Here is a 19,332-nt window from a genome sequence, read left to right as displayed (position 1 = left end):
ACAAAGCCTGTAGTGATGCAAACACAAGGCTAAACATATGTTCAAAGCAATGCTTCGTGAAGACTATGCACAGAAACGTTTTGTCTTGCGCAAAATAAACACTCATAACAACATGTTCATCCAAAGTGCACTGTTTTATTGCTTGAGCCCCAAGGCCTCGCGGATGAGCTGAAGTTTATCTTCGTGCAACCTGCGACGTTCCTGCCAGCCTTAAATGCGCTCAGCTCGCCGCTCAGCACGCCTGTTCTCTTTTTCTTCTTCTTGCTTTTCCCTGTGAGCTGTTCGCTCTCCGCTTATAGCCCTCATTTGATCAAAAAAAATTGCATCTGCTGCATACGACTAGTACTGGCACGGCATTTCCTTTTCTCCACCTCTGTTGACATTTTCATAGTTTCATCATTTGCTGAATTGCTCGACAGAGTACTGGGCATTTCAGGCATAGGGGAAATTAGATCAGCTGAGCTGTCAGAGCTTGATGATGTTGACTTGTGGGTCACTCCAAAAGAGTCCCTTTGAATTTCTGGCTCGAGACTGTCATCAATGCTTTGGAGTTTTCGCATTTCATCGTCAAATGGGACAGGATGAGGTGAAGCACCTGATTTGTTGTTGTCACTTGCCCTTTTCTTCTGCCTCATTACTGTTTTATAGCGATTTTCACACTGCTGTGGCATTTTGTTACATCCAAGAACCTCAGCTAAATCTTGTGAAACCTGCTTGAAAAGCATCTTTTTGTTTTTAAACTTTTTGAATGGGCCCACCTGCAGAAAGTATTTGTAATAGTAATCTAATAGCAGTTTGGTTTCTCCTGGTGTCCATTCGGGAGCTGAAAAATAAATGCGGATACTTTACTAAAAGCGTCGAATTCGTCAAGAAATGCAGGCAGCAGAAGTTCGACACTAAATACAAAAACAGCGCTGAGACAGGGGACAACTGAGGAGGAGAGGCGCTTTTTTACGAACGAGGACAAGCGCTGTCGCACTCCTCTTGCAGCACTGTTTTTGTATTCAAAGATGTACCAACAGCTCAACTTTCCGTTTTACAAGCTCACCTCCGCCGCCTCTTTTCACTTCTGGCGCTGGCTGCGGTCCCCTCTCGCCCACGTCCGACGCAGCGGTGTTCTCTGCAAGTGAACATAAAAGTTGCAACTGTAAAAACTGTACCGAGGTGCCTACTCTGTGCGACCTGAAATGGTAAGGTCTTTTTTTCTTCTTCAGGTTACTAAGCGCCTGATGTTTGCGACGGACGAAGCATGTCATGAGCCCTTGCCACGGGCAAAAATAAAGAGGCTTGCTTTGATTGGTCAGATGCTGCACAGCAAAACAGGCATATACAGTAATCTGAAAGCATCAACAGACAGAAGTGACGGTAAACCGCAGATGACAAAAAGCAAGAAGGTGCGGCATCATGACCAGTAATGTTACAGTACGAATATTAACGGCTGCGTTCTCGCCCGTTCTTGCATCACACGCAGCGATGTCCCCGGCCGTTATCCTAAATACTCCATTCGCCGCAAAAAATGGTAATGAAAGAAATCAATTGAAATAATCCTAAAATATGCCCCCATGCATAGTAGTTATTGTCGCTTACCATCGGGTATCTCTCCAACGTTCACAAGAGTGGCCAAGGCATCGACGACAGCTGTGGTGAGCACAAAATGATATTGACGCTGCTATCTTTCACAGCTTATTTCTGAGAGAGACGACGCTTACCTGGTGCTGCGGGTAGCGGTGACTCCTCTATCATGGTCATGAACAGCCGTTGTGCTTCTTCACCCATCGTCATGCTAAACGCAGCGACGAACGAAAGGCCGGCGCAGAATATGCTGCGTGCGCGAGACGGGATGCAGGCGGCAACACCAGCGCGGGAAAAGTTTGGTCACGTGATTCAAGGCGTCACATCCTCATCGCTGCGTTGCCCCCGGAACAGTGTGAATGTTCCAGTCGCGAGACGTGAACGCGCGTCCCCGCTGCTCTCGTGCGCTGCTCTGTCTGCTCGCTGCTCTTGCTCTTGTTCGCCCAATGGAAACCGCTATAACTTTTATTGGGCGAACCTGTGCCCACAAAAGAGGCTACACTTACAGCACAACGGTAGCGGCGAGCACGGTCGGCGATCGTCGAAAATCTGATCCGCGGGTCAAGCGCGTCGGCTGTTATATAGCAGTCGTCGAATGTTCCAGACTAATCGTTGGGACCCGCGTGCCTTCCACAAAGTTCTACACCATTCGCGTCAGGCGATGAAATCAGATAACATAAGGTTCGTCTACAACAGAGAGCGAACAGAAGCATCGATGACTTGCCAGAAACTTCGGATAGATGCAGGCGTGTCCCGCGCTGTGCGATAACACTTGTTAGGTGGCGAAACGTGGTCGCCCGATAAAGATAAATGACACGTGTCATTACACCCCCCCCCCCCCTCTTGAGAAGCATCGACCCGATGCTGCAAACAAACGAAATAAAGAAAAGCACTCGTAGCAAAGAAAACAACAAAAATAAGGAAGTTCGTCAGCGTCCGTAAAAGGGTTTAAGGCGCAACACGTGGACCACTTCAGATCGTGCGCGGCGCCGCTGTGAATGCGAAATGCCGTCTGTCACGACCTCATAGTCCAGTGAGCCAATACGTCGAATGACCTTGTAAGGTCCGAAATAGCGTCGCAATAGTTTCTCACTGAGTCCTCGTCGGCGTATCGGGGTCCATACCCGAACACGGTCGCCGGACTGGTACTCGACGAAGCGTTGTCGCAGGTTGTAGTGTCGGCTGTCGGTACGCTGCTGGTTCTGGATCCGTAGGCAGGCGAGCTGTCGAGCTTCTTCGGCGCGCTGGAGATAGATAGCGACGTCAAGATTTTCCTCGTCAGGGACGTGCGGCAGCATGGCGTCGAGCGTCGTCGTCGGGTTCCTGCCGTAAACCAACTTAAAGGCGTGATCTGTGTTGTTTCTTGAACCAAAGTGTTGCAAGCGAATGTTACGTACGGCAGGACCGCATCCCATGTCTTGTGCTCGACGTCGACGTACATTGCTAGCATGTCGGCGAGGGTCTTGTTCAGGCGCTCCGTGAGACCAATCGTCTGCGGATGGTAGGCACTTGTCCTCCTGTGACTTGTCTGGCTGTATTGCAGAATGGCTTGCGTGAGCTCTGCTGTAAAAGCCGTTCCTCTCTCGGTGATGAGGACTTCTGGAGCACCATGTCGCAGCAGGATGTTCTCGACGAAAAATTTCGCCACTTCGGCTGCGCTGCCTTTCGGCAGAGCTTTAGTTTCAGCGAAGCGGGTGAGATAGTCCGTCGCCACGACGATCCACTTATTTCCGGAAGTTGATTTCGGAAACGGTCTCAACAAGTCCATCCCGATCTGCTGGAAAGGTCGGTAAGGAGGCTTGATCGGCTGTAGTAATCCCGCTGGCCTTGTCGGTAGTGTCTTGCGTCGCTGACAGTCTCGGCATGTCTTGACGTAACGGGCGACATCGGCGGTTAGGTGCGGTCAGTAATATCTTTCTTGTATCCTTGATAGCGTCCGGGAGAAACCGAGGTGCCCAGCGGTCGGATCGTCATGTAGGGCGTGCAATACTTCTGGACGCAGCGCCGACGGAACAACAAAGAGATAGTTGGCGCGGACTGGTGAGAAGTTCTTCTTCACGAGTAGGTTGTTCTGAAGCGTGAACGAAGACAATCCACGCTCAAATGCCCTAGGGACAACGTCGATGTGCCCTTCCAAATAATCGACTAGGGCTTTTAGCTCCGGGTCTCCTCGTTGCTGTTCGGCGAAGTCTTCCGCGCTTATTATTCCAAGGTAGGCGTCGTCATCCTCGTCATCTTGCGGCGGCGGGTCAATGGGGGCGCGTAATAGGCAATCGGCATCTGAGTGTTTTCGTCCGGACTTATAGGTTACAGTGATGTCGTATTCTTGTAGTCTGAGGCTCCACCGTGTCAGCCGTCCTGAAGAGTCCTTTAAGTTAGCTAGCCAACACAATGAGTGATGGTGGCTGACCACTTTGAATGGCCTGCCATATAGGTAAGGGCGAAATTTCGCTGTGGCCCAAACGATGGCAAGGCATTCCTTTTCGGTTGTAGAAAAATTGCCTTCCGCTTTTGATAACGTCCGGCTAGCGTAAGCTATCACGTGTTCATGCCCATCTTTTCTCTGGACTAGGACGGCACCGAGGTATAGGCTACTGGAGTCAGTGTGGATTTCGGTATCGGCGTGCTCGTCGAAGTGCGCAAGTACGGGCGGCGACTGCATGCATCGTTTGAGTTCTTGAAATGCGTCGGCCTGCGGCGTTTCCCACTAGAACTCGACGTCACATTTAGTGAGCTGTGTCAGCGGCTCAGGGATGCGTGAAAAGTCCTTGACAAATCGCCTGTAGTAGGCACACATGCCAAGAAATTGGTCGATGGGTTGCGGGAACTGTGCGATGGCAGCTGTCTTCTGTGGGTCAGGGTGGACTCCAGACTTGCTGATGATGTGGCCTAAGCACAGAAGCTCATCGTAAACGAAGCGGCACTTTTCTGGCTTCAGAGTGAGCCCTGATGACTTGATGGCCTCTAGTACTGTGGCAAGTCGCCTAAGGTGATCGTCGAAATTTGCGGCGAAGACAACGACGTCATCCAAGTAAACGAGACAGGTCTGCCACTTCAATCCTGCTAAAACCGTGTCCATCACGCGCTGGAACGTTGCAGGCGCCGAGCACAGTCCAAATGGCATAATCTTGAACTCGCAGAGGCCGTCTGGGGTGATGAAGGCGGTCTTTTCGCGATCTTTTTCGTCGACTTCTATTTGCCAATAGCCAGACTTGAGGTCCATCGACGAGAAGTATTTGCGTTGCAGAGCCGATCCAATGCGTCGTCTATCCGTGGGAGGGGGTATACGTCCTTCTTCGTCATCTTGTTCAGACGACGATAATAGACGCAGAAACGCAGGGTTCCGTCCTTTTTCTTCACCAGGACAACAGGGGATGCCCACGGGCTTCTCGACGGCTGGATGATGTCGTCGCGCAGCATTTCGTCGACTTGCTCTCTTATCGCTTCACGTTCTCGCGGCGAGATTCGGTAAGGGCTCTGCCGGAGTGGTCGAGCGCACTCCTCGGTGATTATGCGATGTTTGGCGACTGGTGTTTGTCGAATCCTCGATGACGTCGAAAAGCAGCCTTTGTATCGTCGGAGCAGACTTCTGAGCTGCTGTTGCTTAATCAGGGGGAGACTTGGATTAATGTTGTAGTCTGGTTCGGGAACCATGGTCGTCGTGGTAGATGCGGCGTAATCCGAGAGGATAAACGCATTACTGGTTTCCAGAATTTTCTCTATGTATGCGATCGTCGTGCCCTTGTTGATGTGCTTGAACTTCTGGCTGAAGTTTGTCAGCAACACTTCAGTTTTCCCTCCATGCAGTCGAGCGATCCCTCTTGCGACGCAAGTTTCACGGTCTAGCAGTAGACGTTGGTCGCCTTCGATGACACCTTCTACGTCAGCGGGTATTTCGGTGCCGACCGAAATAACAATGCTGGAGCGAGGCGGGATGCTCACTTGATCTTCGAGCACACTCAAGGCGTAGTGACTACGAGGGCTCTCCGGCGGTGTTGCTTTATCTTCCGACAGCGTTATTGACTTCGACTTCAGGTCGATGATTGCGCCGTGTTGGTTCAGGATGTCCATACCGAGAATGACGTCTCGTGAACACTGTTGGAGGATAACGAAGGTGGCAGGGTAAGTGCGGTCATGAATGGTTATTCTTGCCTTGCAGATTCCAGTCGGCGTGATGAGGTGTCCTCCAGCGGTCCGAATTTGAGGGCCTTCCCATGCGGTCTTAACTTTCTTCAACTGGGCGGCGATGTGTCCACTCATTACGGAGTAATCAGCTCCTGTGTCCACTAAGGCGGTAACTGCGTGGCCGTCGAGAAGCACGTCGAGGTCGGTGGTTCTTTGTCTGGCGTTGCAGTTAGGTCTTGGCGCCGGATCACGGCTGCGTCGTGTTGAACTGAAGTTGGAACGTCGCGTCGTCAAGTCGCCTTTCGTCGGTGTATTTGTGGCTTCCTGACTTCGTCGGGACGGCGGCGTGTCCTTATTATGTCGTCGAGGTGGTCTCTGCGCCGTCTTCGTCGGCGGCGGAGGATCTTCGTCAGTTCGACGAACAGCAACCGCACCTCCATCGGTTGCTGCTTTTAGTTTTCCGGATATGGGCTCGCAGAGCGGCCCCGTGCTGGGCCAGTGTATGGACGGCGCGGCGGCGACAGGTAGCGGCCTGGTGAAGGCGACCGGGATGGCCGTCGAGGGCTCCACTGAGTAGCGGCGAGGTAGTCGGCGATGTCACGAAGGCGTTCGCATCCCCGAGGGCGCGGTGCGTCGATGGCGAACCCTCGCAATCCCAGGTCGCGGTATGGGCATCGGCGGTACACATGGCCGGCTTCCCCGCAGTGGTAGCAGAGCGGGCGGTGATCAGGAGCGCGCCAAACGTCTGTCTTCCTCGGGTAGCTGCGCTGGTCGACGGGTGGGCGTGTTGGTGGCGGCGGCGGTGGTCGACGGAATTGCGGCGTTACAGGGTCCTGGCGCGGTCGTGGAGGGGGACCTTGACGACGGGCGACGGCGGCGTAGGTCATCGCTTCTGGCTGGGGCTGCGATGATTGCGGTTGTACCCCGCGAACTCCGAGCGATCGCTGAACTTCTTTGACAATTTCGGCGACTGAGGCCACTTGAGGTTGCGATGAAGGGAAGATCCTTTGAAGCTCCTCTCGTACGACTGCCCTGATGGTCTGGCGCAGGTCGTCGGTGGCCAGTGACTGAACTCCGGCGTAGTTTGTCGAGTTCGTGCGGCGGTTGTATTGTCGGTTCCGCATTTCGAGTGTCTTCTGAATGCTGGCGGCCTCGCGAAGCAACTCTTCTACGGTCGTCGTTGGGCTTCGTGTCATTGCGCCGAAAAGTTCCTCCTTTACACCACGCATCAGTAGGCGGACTTTCTTCTCTTCGGACATTTCCGGGTCGGCGTGCCGGAACAGACGGCTCATTTCCTCAGTGAAGATTGCGATCGTCTCATTCGGCAGCTGCGCTCTGGTCTCCAGTAGAACTTGGGCTCGCTCTTTACGCAGGACGCTTGTAAATGTTTGCAGGAAGCTGCTTCGGAACAGGTCCCACGTCGTCAAGGTGGCTTCTCGATTCTCTAACCACGTCCTGGCGGCGTCCTCCCATGCGAAATAGACATGTCGCAGCTTGTCGTCGCTTGCCCAGCTGTTAAACGTAGCGACCCTCTCATACATTTCCAGCCAGGTTTCCGGGTCCTAAAATGTGGAACCGCGGAACATCGGTGGTTCCCTGGGCTGCTGCAGCACGATGGGGGACGCTAGGGCTGCCTTTGGGGTTTCCTCGGCCACAATCTTCTTGGTCTTCTTAGGTAGAAGTCCGTGCTGCGGGGGCAGCTGTTGAAGACGGCGGCTTGCTCGATTGTCCGGGACTACGTTGATGTTCTCTTTGCGGTCCGGGCTTGGATCACGGCTTGTCGGGGGCGTCCGGTACATGAACAAAACAAAAAAGAAGCACCTCCACCAGATGTCACGTGGTGGTGACGTTGAAGAACACAATAGCAATACTGTGAAAGACAAAACTAACTTTTATTGGGCGAACCTGTGCCCACAAAAGAGGCTACACTTACAACACAACGGTAGCGGCGAGAACGGTCGGTGATCGTCGAGAATATGATCCGCGGGTCAAGCGCAAGCGCGTCGGCTGTTATATAGCAGTCGTCGAATGTTCCAGACTAATCGTTGGGACCCGCATGCCTTCCACAAAGTTCTACACCATGCGCGTCAGGCGATGAAATCAGATAACATAAGGTTCGTCTACAACAGACAGCGAACAAAAGCATCGATGACTTGCCAGAAACTTCGGATAGATGCAGGCACGTCCCGCGCTGTGCGATAACACTTGTTAGATGGCGAAACGTGGTCGCCCGATAAAGATAGATGACACGTGTCAATATAATACCATAGCAGGAAAGCAGTGACTTGAATTAACAGCGATGGACTCCTGCGCGATAGGCAGTAAATGCATGAGCGGCAAAGCCATATCGGTATTGCCGGTTTCACGCCCCATCGGTGTAGTGATGATTCCCGCCTTTTGTAGAGTGTAGTGGCACGGGCTGTATATCCATGGTGGGTTGACCTGCACTGCACACCGTCCAAAATAAGCTGCGAGGCATACACAATCGATGAAGTCGACCGTGGTGGGCACAGGCGAAGGCTCGAAGAATGGAACAGTATCCAGCGTTGACACATTATGCAGTGCATAAATTCCTTAGCAGGAAAGCAGTGACTTGAATTAACAGCGATAAACACCTGCGCGATAAGCAGTAAATTCATGAGCGGCAAAGCGATTTCGGTATTGCCGGTTCCACGCCCCATCGGTGAAATGATGATTCCAGCCTTTTGTAGAGTGCAGTGGCACGGGCTGTAAATCCATGGTGGGTGGACTTGCACTGCACACCGTCGAAAATCAGCTGCGAGGCACACACAATCGATGAAGTCGACCGTAGTGGACACAGGCGAAGGCTCGAAGAATGGAACAGTGTCCGGCGTTGACGCATCATGCAGTGCAGATAATTCCTTGGCAGGAAAGCAGTGACTTGAATTAACAGCGATGGACACCTGCGCGATAGGCAGTAAATGCATGAGCGGCAAAGCCATATCGGTATTGCCGGTTCCACGCCGCATCGGTGTAGTGATGATTCCCGCCTTTTGTAGAGTGTAGTGGCACGGGCTGTATATCCATGGTGGGTTGACCTGCACTGCACACCGTCCAAAATAAGCTGCGAGGCATACACAATCGATGAAGTCGACCGTGGTGGGCACAGGCGAAGGCTCGAAGAATGGAACAGTATCCAGCGTTGACACATTATGCAGTGCATATAATTCCTTAGCAGGAAAGCAGTGACTTGAATTAACAGCGATAAACACCTGCGCGATAAGCAGTAAATTCATGAGCGGCAAAGCGATTTCGGTATTGCCGGTTCAACGCCCCAACGGTGAAATGATGATTCCCGCCTTTTTTAGAGTGCAGTGGCACGCGCTGTAAATCCAAGGTGGGTTGACTTGCACTGCACACCGTCCAAAATCAGCTGCGAGGCACACACAATCAATGAAGTCGACCGTGGTGGACACAGGCGAAGGCTCGAAGAATGGAACAGGATCCAGCGTTGACGCATCATGCAGTGAAGATAATTCCTTGGCAGGAAAGCGGTGACTTCAGTTAACAGCGATGAACACCTGCGCGAAAAGCAGTAAATGCTTGAGCGGCGGAGCCATTTCGGTATTACTGGTTCCACGCCCCAACGGTGAAGTGATGATTCCCGCCTTTTGTAGAGTGCAGTGGCACGGGCTGTAAATCCATGGTGGGTTGACTTGCACTGCACACCGTCCAAAATCAGCTGCGAGGCACACACAATCGATGAAGTCGACCGTGGTGGACACAGCCGAAGGCTCGAAGAACGGAACAGTATCCAGTGTTGACGCATCATGCAGTGCAGGTAATTCCTTGGCAGGAAAGCAGTGACTTGAATTAACAGCGATGAACACCTGTGCGAAAAGGAGTAAATGCTTGAGCGGCAGAGCCATTTCGGTATTGCTGGTTCCCCGCCCCAACGGTGAAGTGATCATTCCCGCCTTTTGTAGAGTGCAATGGCACGGGCTGTAAATCCATGGTGGGTTGACTTGCACTGCACACCGCCTAAAATCAGCTGCGAGGCACACACAATCAATGAAGTCGACCGTGGTGGACACAGGCGAAGGCTCGAAGAATGGAACAGGATCCAGCGTTGACGCATCATGCAGTGAAGATAATTCCTTGGCAGGAAAGCGGTGACTTCAGTTAACAGCGATGAACACCTGCGCGAAAAGCAGTAAATGCTTGAGCGGCGGAGCCATTTCGGTATTACTGGTTCCACGCCCCAACGGTGAAGTGATGATTCCCGCCTTTTGTAGAGTGCAGTGGCACGGGCTGTAAATCCATGGTGGGTTGACGTGCACTGCACACCGCCTAAAATCAGCTGCGAGACACACACAATCGATGAAGTCAACCATGGTGGACACAGGCGAAGGCTGGAAGAACGGAACAGTATCCAGCGTTGACGCATCATGCAGTGCAGGTAATTTCTTGGCAGGAAAGCAGTGACTTGAATTAACAGCGATGAACACCTCCGCGAAAAACAGTAAATGCGTGAGCGGCAAACCATTTCGGTATTGCCTGTTCCACGCCCACGCCCCCACATCTCGGTTCCACGCTCCTACATCTCGGATTTTACCGCCGCCGTGGATGGTGCCACAATTTTATCGAAAATCGATCTCGTCAAGGCCTACCACCAAATCCCTGTAGAACCATTCGATGTACCCAAAACTGCAATCATTACACCATTCGGCCTCTTCGAGTACCTCCGCATGTAATTTGGCTACAGTAACTCTGGCCAGACATTTCAACGCTTCGTGGACACAGTTACACTGGGTCTACCTTTCTGCATGACCTACATCGATGACCTCCTCGTATTCAACAGCGATACGCAGCAGCACTTGCAACATCTCACTTGCAACAGCACTTGCAACATATATATATATATATACGAATTGCTAACGCTTTCCCTTGTTTTTTAATATTTTTTTACCATTTTCTTCATTTTGTTCATTAAAACCAGGAGCTACATCTTAACAAAACTACACTCAGGCTTTCATACGAAGTGCTTTTGTTGTTGGTGCGTGCAAACTTCACCATGCATATCTGTCATCATAAAACAAAAAATATGCTACAAATTGAAAAATATGGCAGACAAGTGAGCAAAAGGTTAAAGATACTCTTCGAGGATACAGGTGTAGTATCTACATAGAAAGCATGTCTCATCGTTAAACAAAGCATCGACATCGCTGGGGCTTTTCTAGGTTTACAGGTCAAATCAAATCAAATCAAAATTTATTCGTCTGTATGCATTTAATCTTGTACTTTACTCAGCTGTATTTAAAACTGCTATTAAATGTGTACGGGTATCTACTGGGTGTTTCGTCTAACAGTTTACACAATTTTTAAGAGTAGGCTTTTTGAGTTACAAGAGCCCTTTCTTCGGCATAACATTGTCAGCGGTGTTGTACATCCGAACCAAGCTAAGACGTTCTAACTAGCAAGCTAGTTAAATAATAATAATTAGTTATCTTTTTACCATTGCTGTTTGATTCCTTAATTAATTGGCTTTTAGCCCATAGTAATATCTATATCAGTTTTCAGATTTTCAAAAACGCGGTTACCATCTGCGCTGCAGTTCACGAAAATCTGGCTATATCGTGCAAAATTACATGCGTTTTCGCGAAGCTTGCAGGCAATGCAACCTCTCTAGTACACCTAACTACTCGAAAGAACCAACATTTTTTGAGCCACGGCGCTTAGGCTAACGGCATTTTCGAGATTTTAAAAACTGATATTGATGTTACTTACGGCGGGCTACATGCCTCTTAATAATTAAGGAGCCTAAGCGTATTAGTTTAAAAGTTAACTATTCTACTTTAGTCAACCAGTCTGCTAGTTAGCATATCTTAGCTGTATTCCGTTGAACTATACCGCTGATAAAGCCGCACCAAAAAAGCGCTTTTTTAACACAAAAAAAAATTATTTTTTAAAAATTGTGTAAAGTCTTACTTGAATCCTGTATATAGTTGAAATGCCGCCATCACAATCTTGCGTCCAATTACCGGCCAGCTTTTGTAGTCTCAGTATTTTCCAAGCTATAGAAAGGCTCATTCTTTCTCGTATTACAAGATTTTTATGATTAGAAAACTATTTTTACAGATTCAAAATACGGTTTGAGGAAAGCTCCACGACTGCGGCTGCATTTGTAGCCCTGAAAGGAAAAGAAATGAAAAATTGTGGACATATTTTATTCAATGGCGGGATTTTTATCAATTTCAGCAGCGCGTTCTACTGCATCGATCACAATATTCTCATTAACAAACTTTCATTGCATGGAATTGGCAAGAGAGCTTTTTCTTTCCATCAAACCTACCTGGAAAATAGGCACCAGTGCCGTATGCATTAACAACGAAAGCTCATCTCTTACGAATAACAAGTGGTCTACCACTAGGAAGTATTTTGGGTCGTCTTTTATGTAGTACCTATACAAATAATCCCGTTAATAAGGACACCATAGTTCATTTCGTGATCTGCGCTGACGATAGCACCTGATATCTAAGAGTTATATAAGCGATCTTGTGTCAAGATGCAACCATATCTTTCATAAACTGTCAGCATGGACCAAAGTAAATCAAATCAAGGTTAACCCAATTAAATCCAAAGCCGCTACCTTCTGTGCTACGAACAAAGTAGTTCAGCCGCTACATTCACTCATTTTTCAAGACCGGCACATAGAAATAGCTCACGAAGATAAGGTTCTTAGCGTATACTTTTCTTCCCACCTTAAATGGGACGCGCATGCATCCCACATCTCTGGAAAGCTCTCTGCTGTTACTGGTGTAATCTCACGATGTCTCACAATGCTTCCCGTGAGCTCCACAGATATTGAAAGTAGCCGAAGAGCTCTACACAAATCTATACTGTAGCCAATGTAATTAGGACATTAATAAGAGAGACAGCTGCGCACAGCACCGTGCCATCCCGCTAGTAACGAAAGAGGAAGTAAAGAAAGCCTTAGGAGCGATGCAAAGGGGAAACACAGCTGGTGAGGATCAGGTAAATAGGAGATCCGTTGAACGACGGAGGGGAGATTGTGCTAGAAAAACAAGCCACCCTCTTACGTAATGCGCGGACTATAACCAAACCCTAGAGTGCCTCGCCTAAGACTGCACAATTTTTTAAAAATAGGCTTTTTGGGTCACAAGAGCGCTGTTTTCCGCAAAGCATTGTCAGCAGTGTAGTACGTCAGTATACAGCTAAGACGGGCTAACTACCAGGTTGGTTAACTAATATTGAATAGAACTTTTCAACTGTTACTTTTGGGCATCTTAATTGTTGAGAGGCGTGCCACCCACCCTTATTAATATGCATATCAGTTTTTGGAATTTCGAAAACGCGCTAAATTTATGTCCACATAAAACCAAAATACGAGCTATTTCTAAATGCTTCCAGGCAAAGCAAAGTTGGAAGAAACCCATCAAAATAACAAATTTTGTGTGCCTCAGCCGAGGATAACCGCGGTTTCTAGATTCTCAATACTGATTTCGCTATTACATACGGTGGCCTACACGTCTCTCAGTAAATACCTAAACTATCAGTAACAGTTAAAAACTTCACTGTCAATATCGTTAACCACTCTAAAAATCAGCACGTCTTAGCTGTATTGTGATGTGGTATACCACTGATAATGCTATGCTGAAAAAAGCGCTCTTCTAACTAAATGAACCTATTCTTATAAAGTGTTTAAAATAATAAGAGAAACGCCCTTTTAAGCAGCCTTTATAGGTTACGAGATAGTATTTGACTCATTCGAAACTTCGAAACAGGTGATGAAAGCATTGCGGATTCAGTGTGTAGAACAGCCTTATGTAAAACTACTGGAAGATACCTGTAACTACTGCACAGCTACCTCAGTCTTCCATAAAAACAGCAATGAACTTCATAAAAGGACGGCTTTTGTTATTTATGGGGTTTAAAGTCCCAAAGCGACTTATGCTTTGAGGGAGGCCGTAGTGAAGGGCTGTGGAAATTTCAACCACTATGGTTCTTTTGCGTGCACTCACATCGCACAGTTCACGGGTTTCTAGAATTTCGCCTCTATCGATGTTCTCTCGCCGCAGCCGGGACCCAACCCACGTCTTTCGGATCAGCGGCTAGGCGCCATAACCACTGAGCCACCGTGGCGGCCGGAAAATAAGGAAGGATGTCAAGGAAATGACGCAGTATTTGTCTCACATCTCAGCGGACACCAGAACCGCGCCGTAAGGGAAGGAATAAAGGAGGGACTGAGAGAAGAAAGGAAGACAGAGGTGCCGTATTGGAGGGCTCCGGAATAATTTCGACCACGTGGGAATCTTTAACGCGCACGTACATCGCACAGCACGCGGGCGCCCTTGCGTTTCGCCTCCATCGAGCCGCGGCGGCTGCGTTTGGTGCTTTGGAAATGGTGCTCTGTTAATCTGCGGAAAAATACTTGCCTATTCCAATCGGCGGTCACGAGCAGCTCTCCGAATTCACGAAGAAGCAAGGTATATGTGGTTTAAATTGTTGTAATAACTGTGGGGCCCCCGGCGCCTCTGTGGCTTGCTTCAACAAGGTCCGTCACGACATATCTGGAAATATAACCTTTTCCTTTCACAACACAACACAATTCAGGATCTGAATACAAATCATGCATTGAAACAACTTCTGTTTTACGGAGTACCAAAACTCTTCCCGATTGCTGATTAGAAAAAGCCGTTAGAGAGATGTACTTCCTCAGTGCCCCCAGTACATCGCTTTATATCGTAACTTCGTTCCTTGCTGAACATTTTTCTCGTTTGAATTCTTGCTCCGCATTTTCAAGCATTTGTTAACAGTTGCGAGTAGTGATGCGTGATTGAATTGTACAATTAAATACATAAGCGCGCAATAAACCATGGCGCTGCTGCGCTTTTAGTGCAGCGCCATTGATAGGATGGCGGTACATAATTTCCACGGGAATAAACTCAATCGGAGCCGTAGCACAACAGTGCTCCGAAGCGTTCCGCGTCATAAGCGTTGCTATCATGAAAAATGAATGATAATTTAATGGTTAACTGCGGGCAATACCGTGACACATGTCGCCAATTGGGGCATGAAAATAGAAGACATCCAGTGCATGATGTTTATTTACTTTGGCGTTTATGTCTGCAGTCCTAAAATTTTTGTCTATGCTGTTACCTTCGACTTTCGTGCAGGAAACGTGACTTTCTCTGATGACATCGCGGCCATTGAGATGGAAGCCGAGATGTTACAGAAGCAAGGCGTCGCAATTATCATTGCACTGACTCACGTGGGATACGAACGGGACATGGAGATCGCAGCGAAAGTGCCAGCCGTGGATGTGGTCGTCGGAGGGCATTCGCACAGCTTCCTGTACACGGGTAAGGTTCGCTCGTTCCTCATCCTCGCTCATCCTCGAAATTATAAGCGCTGCAGCCGCCGGCCTAATTCTCCTTGCAAGGCACGAATACCACGTAGGTCATGAGTCCTTTTAATCCCAGGGTAGGTTCGTCGTTATGGGTTCATCCCCTAACGGAAGATTTGGTGGCTATCTCTTACGAAGTGCGCGCTTCGCCACTGATTACTACAGTACAGAGGGGCACTATGGAGTATTATCGGCTTGTAAAGAGGAGGTTAAAGTAGAACCGGGGCAGTTCAGCACCTACTTTATAGGCAGTGATTATTTCTCTTCTGGCAGGTGAAGACCATCCCAAGGAGGATAAGCCGAAGGGACCATACCCTACTGTTGTGACCAGGGCGGATGGTACGAAGGGACTCGTTGTTCAGGCGCACTGCTACGGAAAGTACCTCGGGTTCTTAAATGTGTCCTTCAACGCGGCAGGCAACATAGTGACGTGGTCCGGCAATCCAATACTCCTGGAGCACTCCATTCCCGAAGGTAAGCACTGGTTACGACATAAAGGTCTGCACTCTGCTTGAGAGTGACGCCTGCTCACCCGCAAGACAACTTCTGTAGCCTATAGTGCGAACAGAGGTGTTTTTAAATGGGCTCAACGAACTTCAATGAAAGCTTAAAGCTTACTCGTTTAAGGTAACCTCCATCCCCTCGGTCGGTGGCTGAAGCTTCAGTTCCTATCCGCCATGATACGCCTCGGCGTGTCTTCGGCGCTGGCGGTTCACAGAGATGAGTGGCAATGCGCATGAGCTGAATAATGTTCTGGCACATCAGAGTACATTGGGGTTTGCTGATACAAAATGAGGTGATAGGGCTCGCGGGTTTTCTGTCTGATTTGCCGAAATGTGTCAGTTTTGATTATTAGCGTTATCCTTCGCATTAGTGTATTCCTTATGCTTCATTCATTATAGAAGCTAATCTAGTATGCAGCATTTGTCTATGCTTATTATAAACCTATCTCGTCTCGTCGGATCACTACAACGTTCAAGTCTGCGATCGCAAAGTCAGTAATTAACAAATCGGGAAACCAGGAAAGCTACCTGCTTTTATTCTGTCCTCCGAGTGCTCACTGAGAGTGCTGCAAACCGCAGTAGCAGTAGTAGTAGTGGTAGTAAGTGTTTAACGCAAACTAAAACAAAGAGGAAGGTAAAATATTTTTGCTAACCCCGGCATCTGCCATCACTACGGCGGCGGCACCTGAGCTGGGGCAGCGGAAATAAAGTATAGCAGCCAGTTTGAAGAAGTCAAATGAAAGAGTTGAGGGTACAGTAAGAAAGGATACAGGTAGAAGTGATAAATGCACTATTTACATACCAATAACAATACAATTGTCCCAGTTGCGTGCGTGAACAGTGAACAACAAAAAGAAAACACACGCGCACAACAAATTGCACAGAATAGCTGGGGCGGGGTGCCCAGCTGTTAATCGTCGAAGGTAGCGCACGCGGAGCTTTCGGTTGCTGCGCGACACTACCTGGCGCAAAACAGACGGGACGTAAAGCGCGTCTGTTCGAGAAATGCACAGAGGCCACAGTAGGGTCGAGAATGAATGTTACGTAGCACTTACTGCGGTTGAAACCCAACAAAAACGAAACCTCAAGCTGCGTAGCGCTTCATAACTGTAGGCAGAACGGAGCCAATGATCTAAAATCACTGAAAAAATGACAAGTGTGTATTGCGCTCTTAACTGCAGTAAGGATATTTACTAGCATTGCGAAGAAACGCTTCCACAGTTCTTGGTCAGTCCTACCGGCACAATATATGTCATTTGAAATGCTTTTAGGCTTTCCTGATTTTTGGCTAGTTTTTATTGCTGGCCAGCCAGTATTTTGTATCACATTGGGCAATATAATGGTCTGGGTCTGTGATTATAGGATATTTTCTTGCTGCCTCAAAGTATAAAATTGAACTCGAATAGCAACAAACATTCATGCAATCGCTGTAAGTCAATGCAGACAAAAGGGACTGCATGCGTAACATTTATAAAATGAGTGTTGAATGTAGGCATAAGCAATAAGTACAGAATATCGCCCAGTATTAAGTTAAAGCAGGAAATTAGAGTTCAATGTTAGTTGAAGTTTAGTGAACGTTCAAAAAAACTGCACTTTTCAAATGAGTGTATCACTGATACTGACGTGGAAGTGCATCATCGAGTTTTCTGTAAGAAGGAGAGAGACCTTCCTAACATTGCTGTACCATTCAAGAGGTGTTCCAAGTGCGACATAGAAAATTAGAATATAGACGCAGGACCTTCGCCATGAGTCCAGCTCTCCGATATTTTTAAATGAACTTCTTTGCCCTGTCATGAAACAGCTGCTTGGAAAAGCCATCGCTAGAAAAAAAGTGCAGGGTTGGAGCTTTGTGTGGACAAATTGCGGGAAGATCTTTGTGCGGAAAGAGGAAACTTCGTCTGCCTTACACATTCGTGACTCGCTGAGAAGATCTTCTTCCTCCAAAAATGATGACAGCACCTTCACACGATGCGAATTGTATTGCACGCGCTGATCCTGAAATTTGTTTCACATGTTTCGATTTAAAGATGCACTCTGCAAGAAATAAAGAAGAGCTTTCAATTCTGCTAGATGAATTTTAATTCCAGTCTGACTGACTTATGCTCTAGCCGCTGCGGTGGCCCAGTGTTTATGGCGCTGGACAGCTGACCCGAAAAACGCGGGTTCGATCCCGGCCGCTGCGGTCGAATTTCGATGGAGATGAAATTCTAGGGGCCCAACCCCTGGTAGTTGAAAATTCCGAAGCCCTTCACTATGCCTTCCTTCATAGCTTGAGTTGCTATGGGAAGTTAAACTCCCATAACCCCATAAACCAAGCCATAAACCAATCCAGTTATGCTATCTGAGACGAGGTATACGATTGACGACAACAGATACACGTGCGAGAACGATCTGTTTTGTTATTAAACCTATCTAGTAGACAAAGGGTGACCTTGCGATCGTAATGAACAATGAATTTTACTGCGACATCGTTTTTGTATTCACTTCCATGAATAACAAAGCGGAATCTCAAAGGTTTATATCATGCAGCCTGGTTTTTCTTTCATGTATCGGCTGCCTGAATCTGATTTTGTTTGTTTCATTGATCGCTTAGAATGTTTGCTCAACTACGGTTGTAATAATGCCTGAAGTTTAATTCTTGAGGGTGGTTTTAATATAGATGTATGAAGCACTCTTCTACTCAGGCGATGCTTTGATCAGTTATAAATTCAAGTGGATGGAAATAATTCAGAAAGCGCAGCGACGCACGCACGCCACTCAGCGCAACGTTCATTGATTTCTTTAAGAACAATACAAATCTACGCTCTTTGCAAACAGGAGTCGTATAGAGTTACGTCAGCGACCATTTTCCCATTTATATGGTCGTCGAATACGCAGAACAAATAATTTATGATACGCCTGCAGGTTTACAGCAGCACAGACTTTTTCATAACTGACATCGGATGGCTTCCGCTCAAGCCTCATATACGAAAATTGAAATGCCGTATTTCCTTCAGATACACAGATGCCGCGTAACTGAATCATTGTCATCTTGAAACATTTTTACCACGTTAATTTCAAGGAAAGATCCTATAAAAAGAAGAGTAAATGTCCTAAGACGTGGATTACCTAGGAAGGCTTGAAGGTGAAAAACAAAAACAAAACTAACCGAAATCACCGAGACAAGAGAATACTTGCACAGAAATTCCCAAATAGACTGCCGTTAAGACAGCGCTCAAACGTGGCAAAAGGCGAACCTATCGTTAAGGGCCAATTGGTACAGGAACCAAAACTCGCCGAAAGGTTTATTGAACTCCTCACGGATGTTGTGGGCAGTGCATGTTCGCAGGTGCGGATGCATGGGATTAAGAGACGAAATAACACTATATTTCTTGAGCCTACACATTAGCAGGAATTAACTAGCATATTTTCTACATCATAATTTTAAAGCTCGTATTACAGATAAAATTCAAGTTGCCGCTGAAAATTGGTTTTAGATATTATAGCTCCTGTGCTATAACCATGCCTTATCACAAGTCGCTTCCCAAGATTGATGCAGGCGTCAAAAGTCAGTGTAGTTTTTATAAACAGAGATAAGAATCACATGTGGAATTATAGAACCATAACTGTTTTGTCAATTTTTTCCAAAGGATTAGAAAAAATACTTTGCAAGGGACTATGAAAGAGACTATGCAAGTTCCATAGCAAACTTATTGTCTGCGTCTCATTGCGGATTTGTGCGAGTCAGAGCTACATAAACACCTT

General features: G+C 47.9%; 2 protein-coding genes and 1 pseudogene across 3 annotated transcripts in view; 1 reads left to right on the top strand and 2 right to left on the bottom strand.

Moving 5' to 3' along the window:
* LOC144096778 (protein 5NUC-like) overlaps positions 1 to 19,332 on the top strand; it is a 414,953-nt gene that overhangs the window by 301,419 nt on the left and 94,202 nt on the right. For both annotated transcript variants that reach the window (XM_077629663.1, XM_077629662.1), the window contains 2 exons: positions 14,856 to 15,041; positions 15,359 to 15,559. In XM_077629663.1, the coding sequence (XP_077485789.1) occupies positions 14,856 to 15,041; positions 15,359 to 15,559 (387 nt within the window). The remainder of the gene's footprint in view (positions 1 to 14,855; positions 15,042 to 15,358; positions 15,560 to 19,332) is intronic.
* LOC144096780 (uncharacterized) lies at positions 195 to 1,833 on the bottom strand. The gene is made up of 4 exons (XM_077629665.1): positions 1,710 to 1,833; positions 1,588 to 1,638; positions 1,049 to 1,120; positions 195 to 823 (listed from the first exon to the last, which is right to left on the bottom strand). The coding sequence occupies exons 1-4, from the start codon at positions 1,780 to 1,782 to the stop codon at positions 303 to 305; spliced, it is 717 nt and encodes a 238-aa protein (XP_077485791.1). The 5' UTR covers positions 1,783 to 1,833; the 3' UTR covers positions 195 to 302.
* LOC144096779 (uncharacterized) lies at positions 5,882 to 8,191 on the bottom strand (annotated as a pseudogene).

Source organism: Amblyomma americanum, chromosome 7, assembly GCF_052857255.1.
Source record: "Amblyomma americanum isolate KBUSLIRL-KWMA chromosome 7, ASM5285725v1, whole genome shotgun sequence".
In the NCBI taxonomy this organism is placed as follows: domain Eukaryota; kingdom Metazoa; phylum Arthropoda; class Arachnida; order Ixodida; family Ixodidae; genus Amblyomma; species Amblyomma americanum.
The sequence above is the reverse complement of the archived record's forward strand: the minus strand, read 5'-3'. Positions and strand labels throughout refer to the sequence as shown.

Excerpts from the sequence above, each read along its gene's own strand:
- LOC144096780 (XM_077629665.1), bottom strand. The coding sequence starts at position 1,782 with ATGACGATGGGTGAAGAAGCACAACGGCTGTTCATGACCATGATAGAG. Across the intron at positions 1,121-1,587 it reads CGTTGGAGAGATACCCGATG|AGAACACCGCTGCGTCGGAC; the intron begins GTAAGCGACAAT and ends GTTCACTTGCAG. Across the intron at positions 824-1,048 it reads AGTGAAAAGAGGCGGCGGAG|CTCCCGAATGGACACCAGGA; the intron begins GTGAGCTTGTAA and ends TTTATTTTTCAG.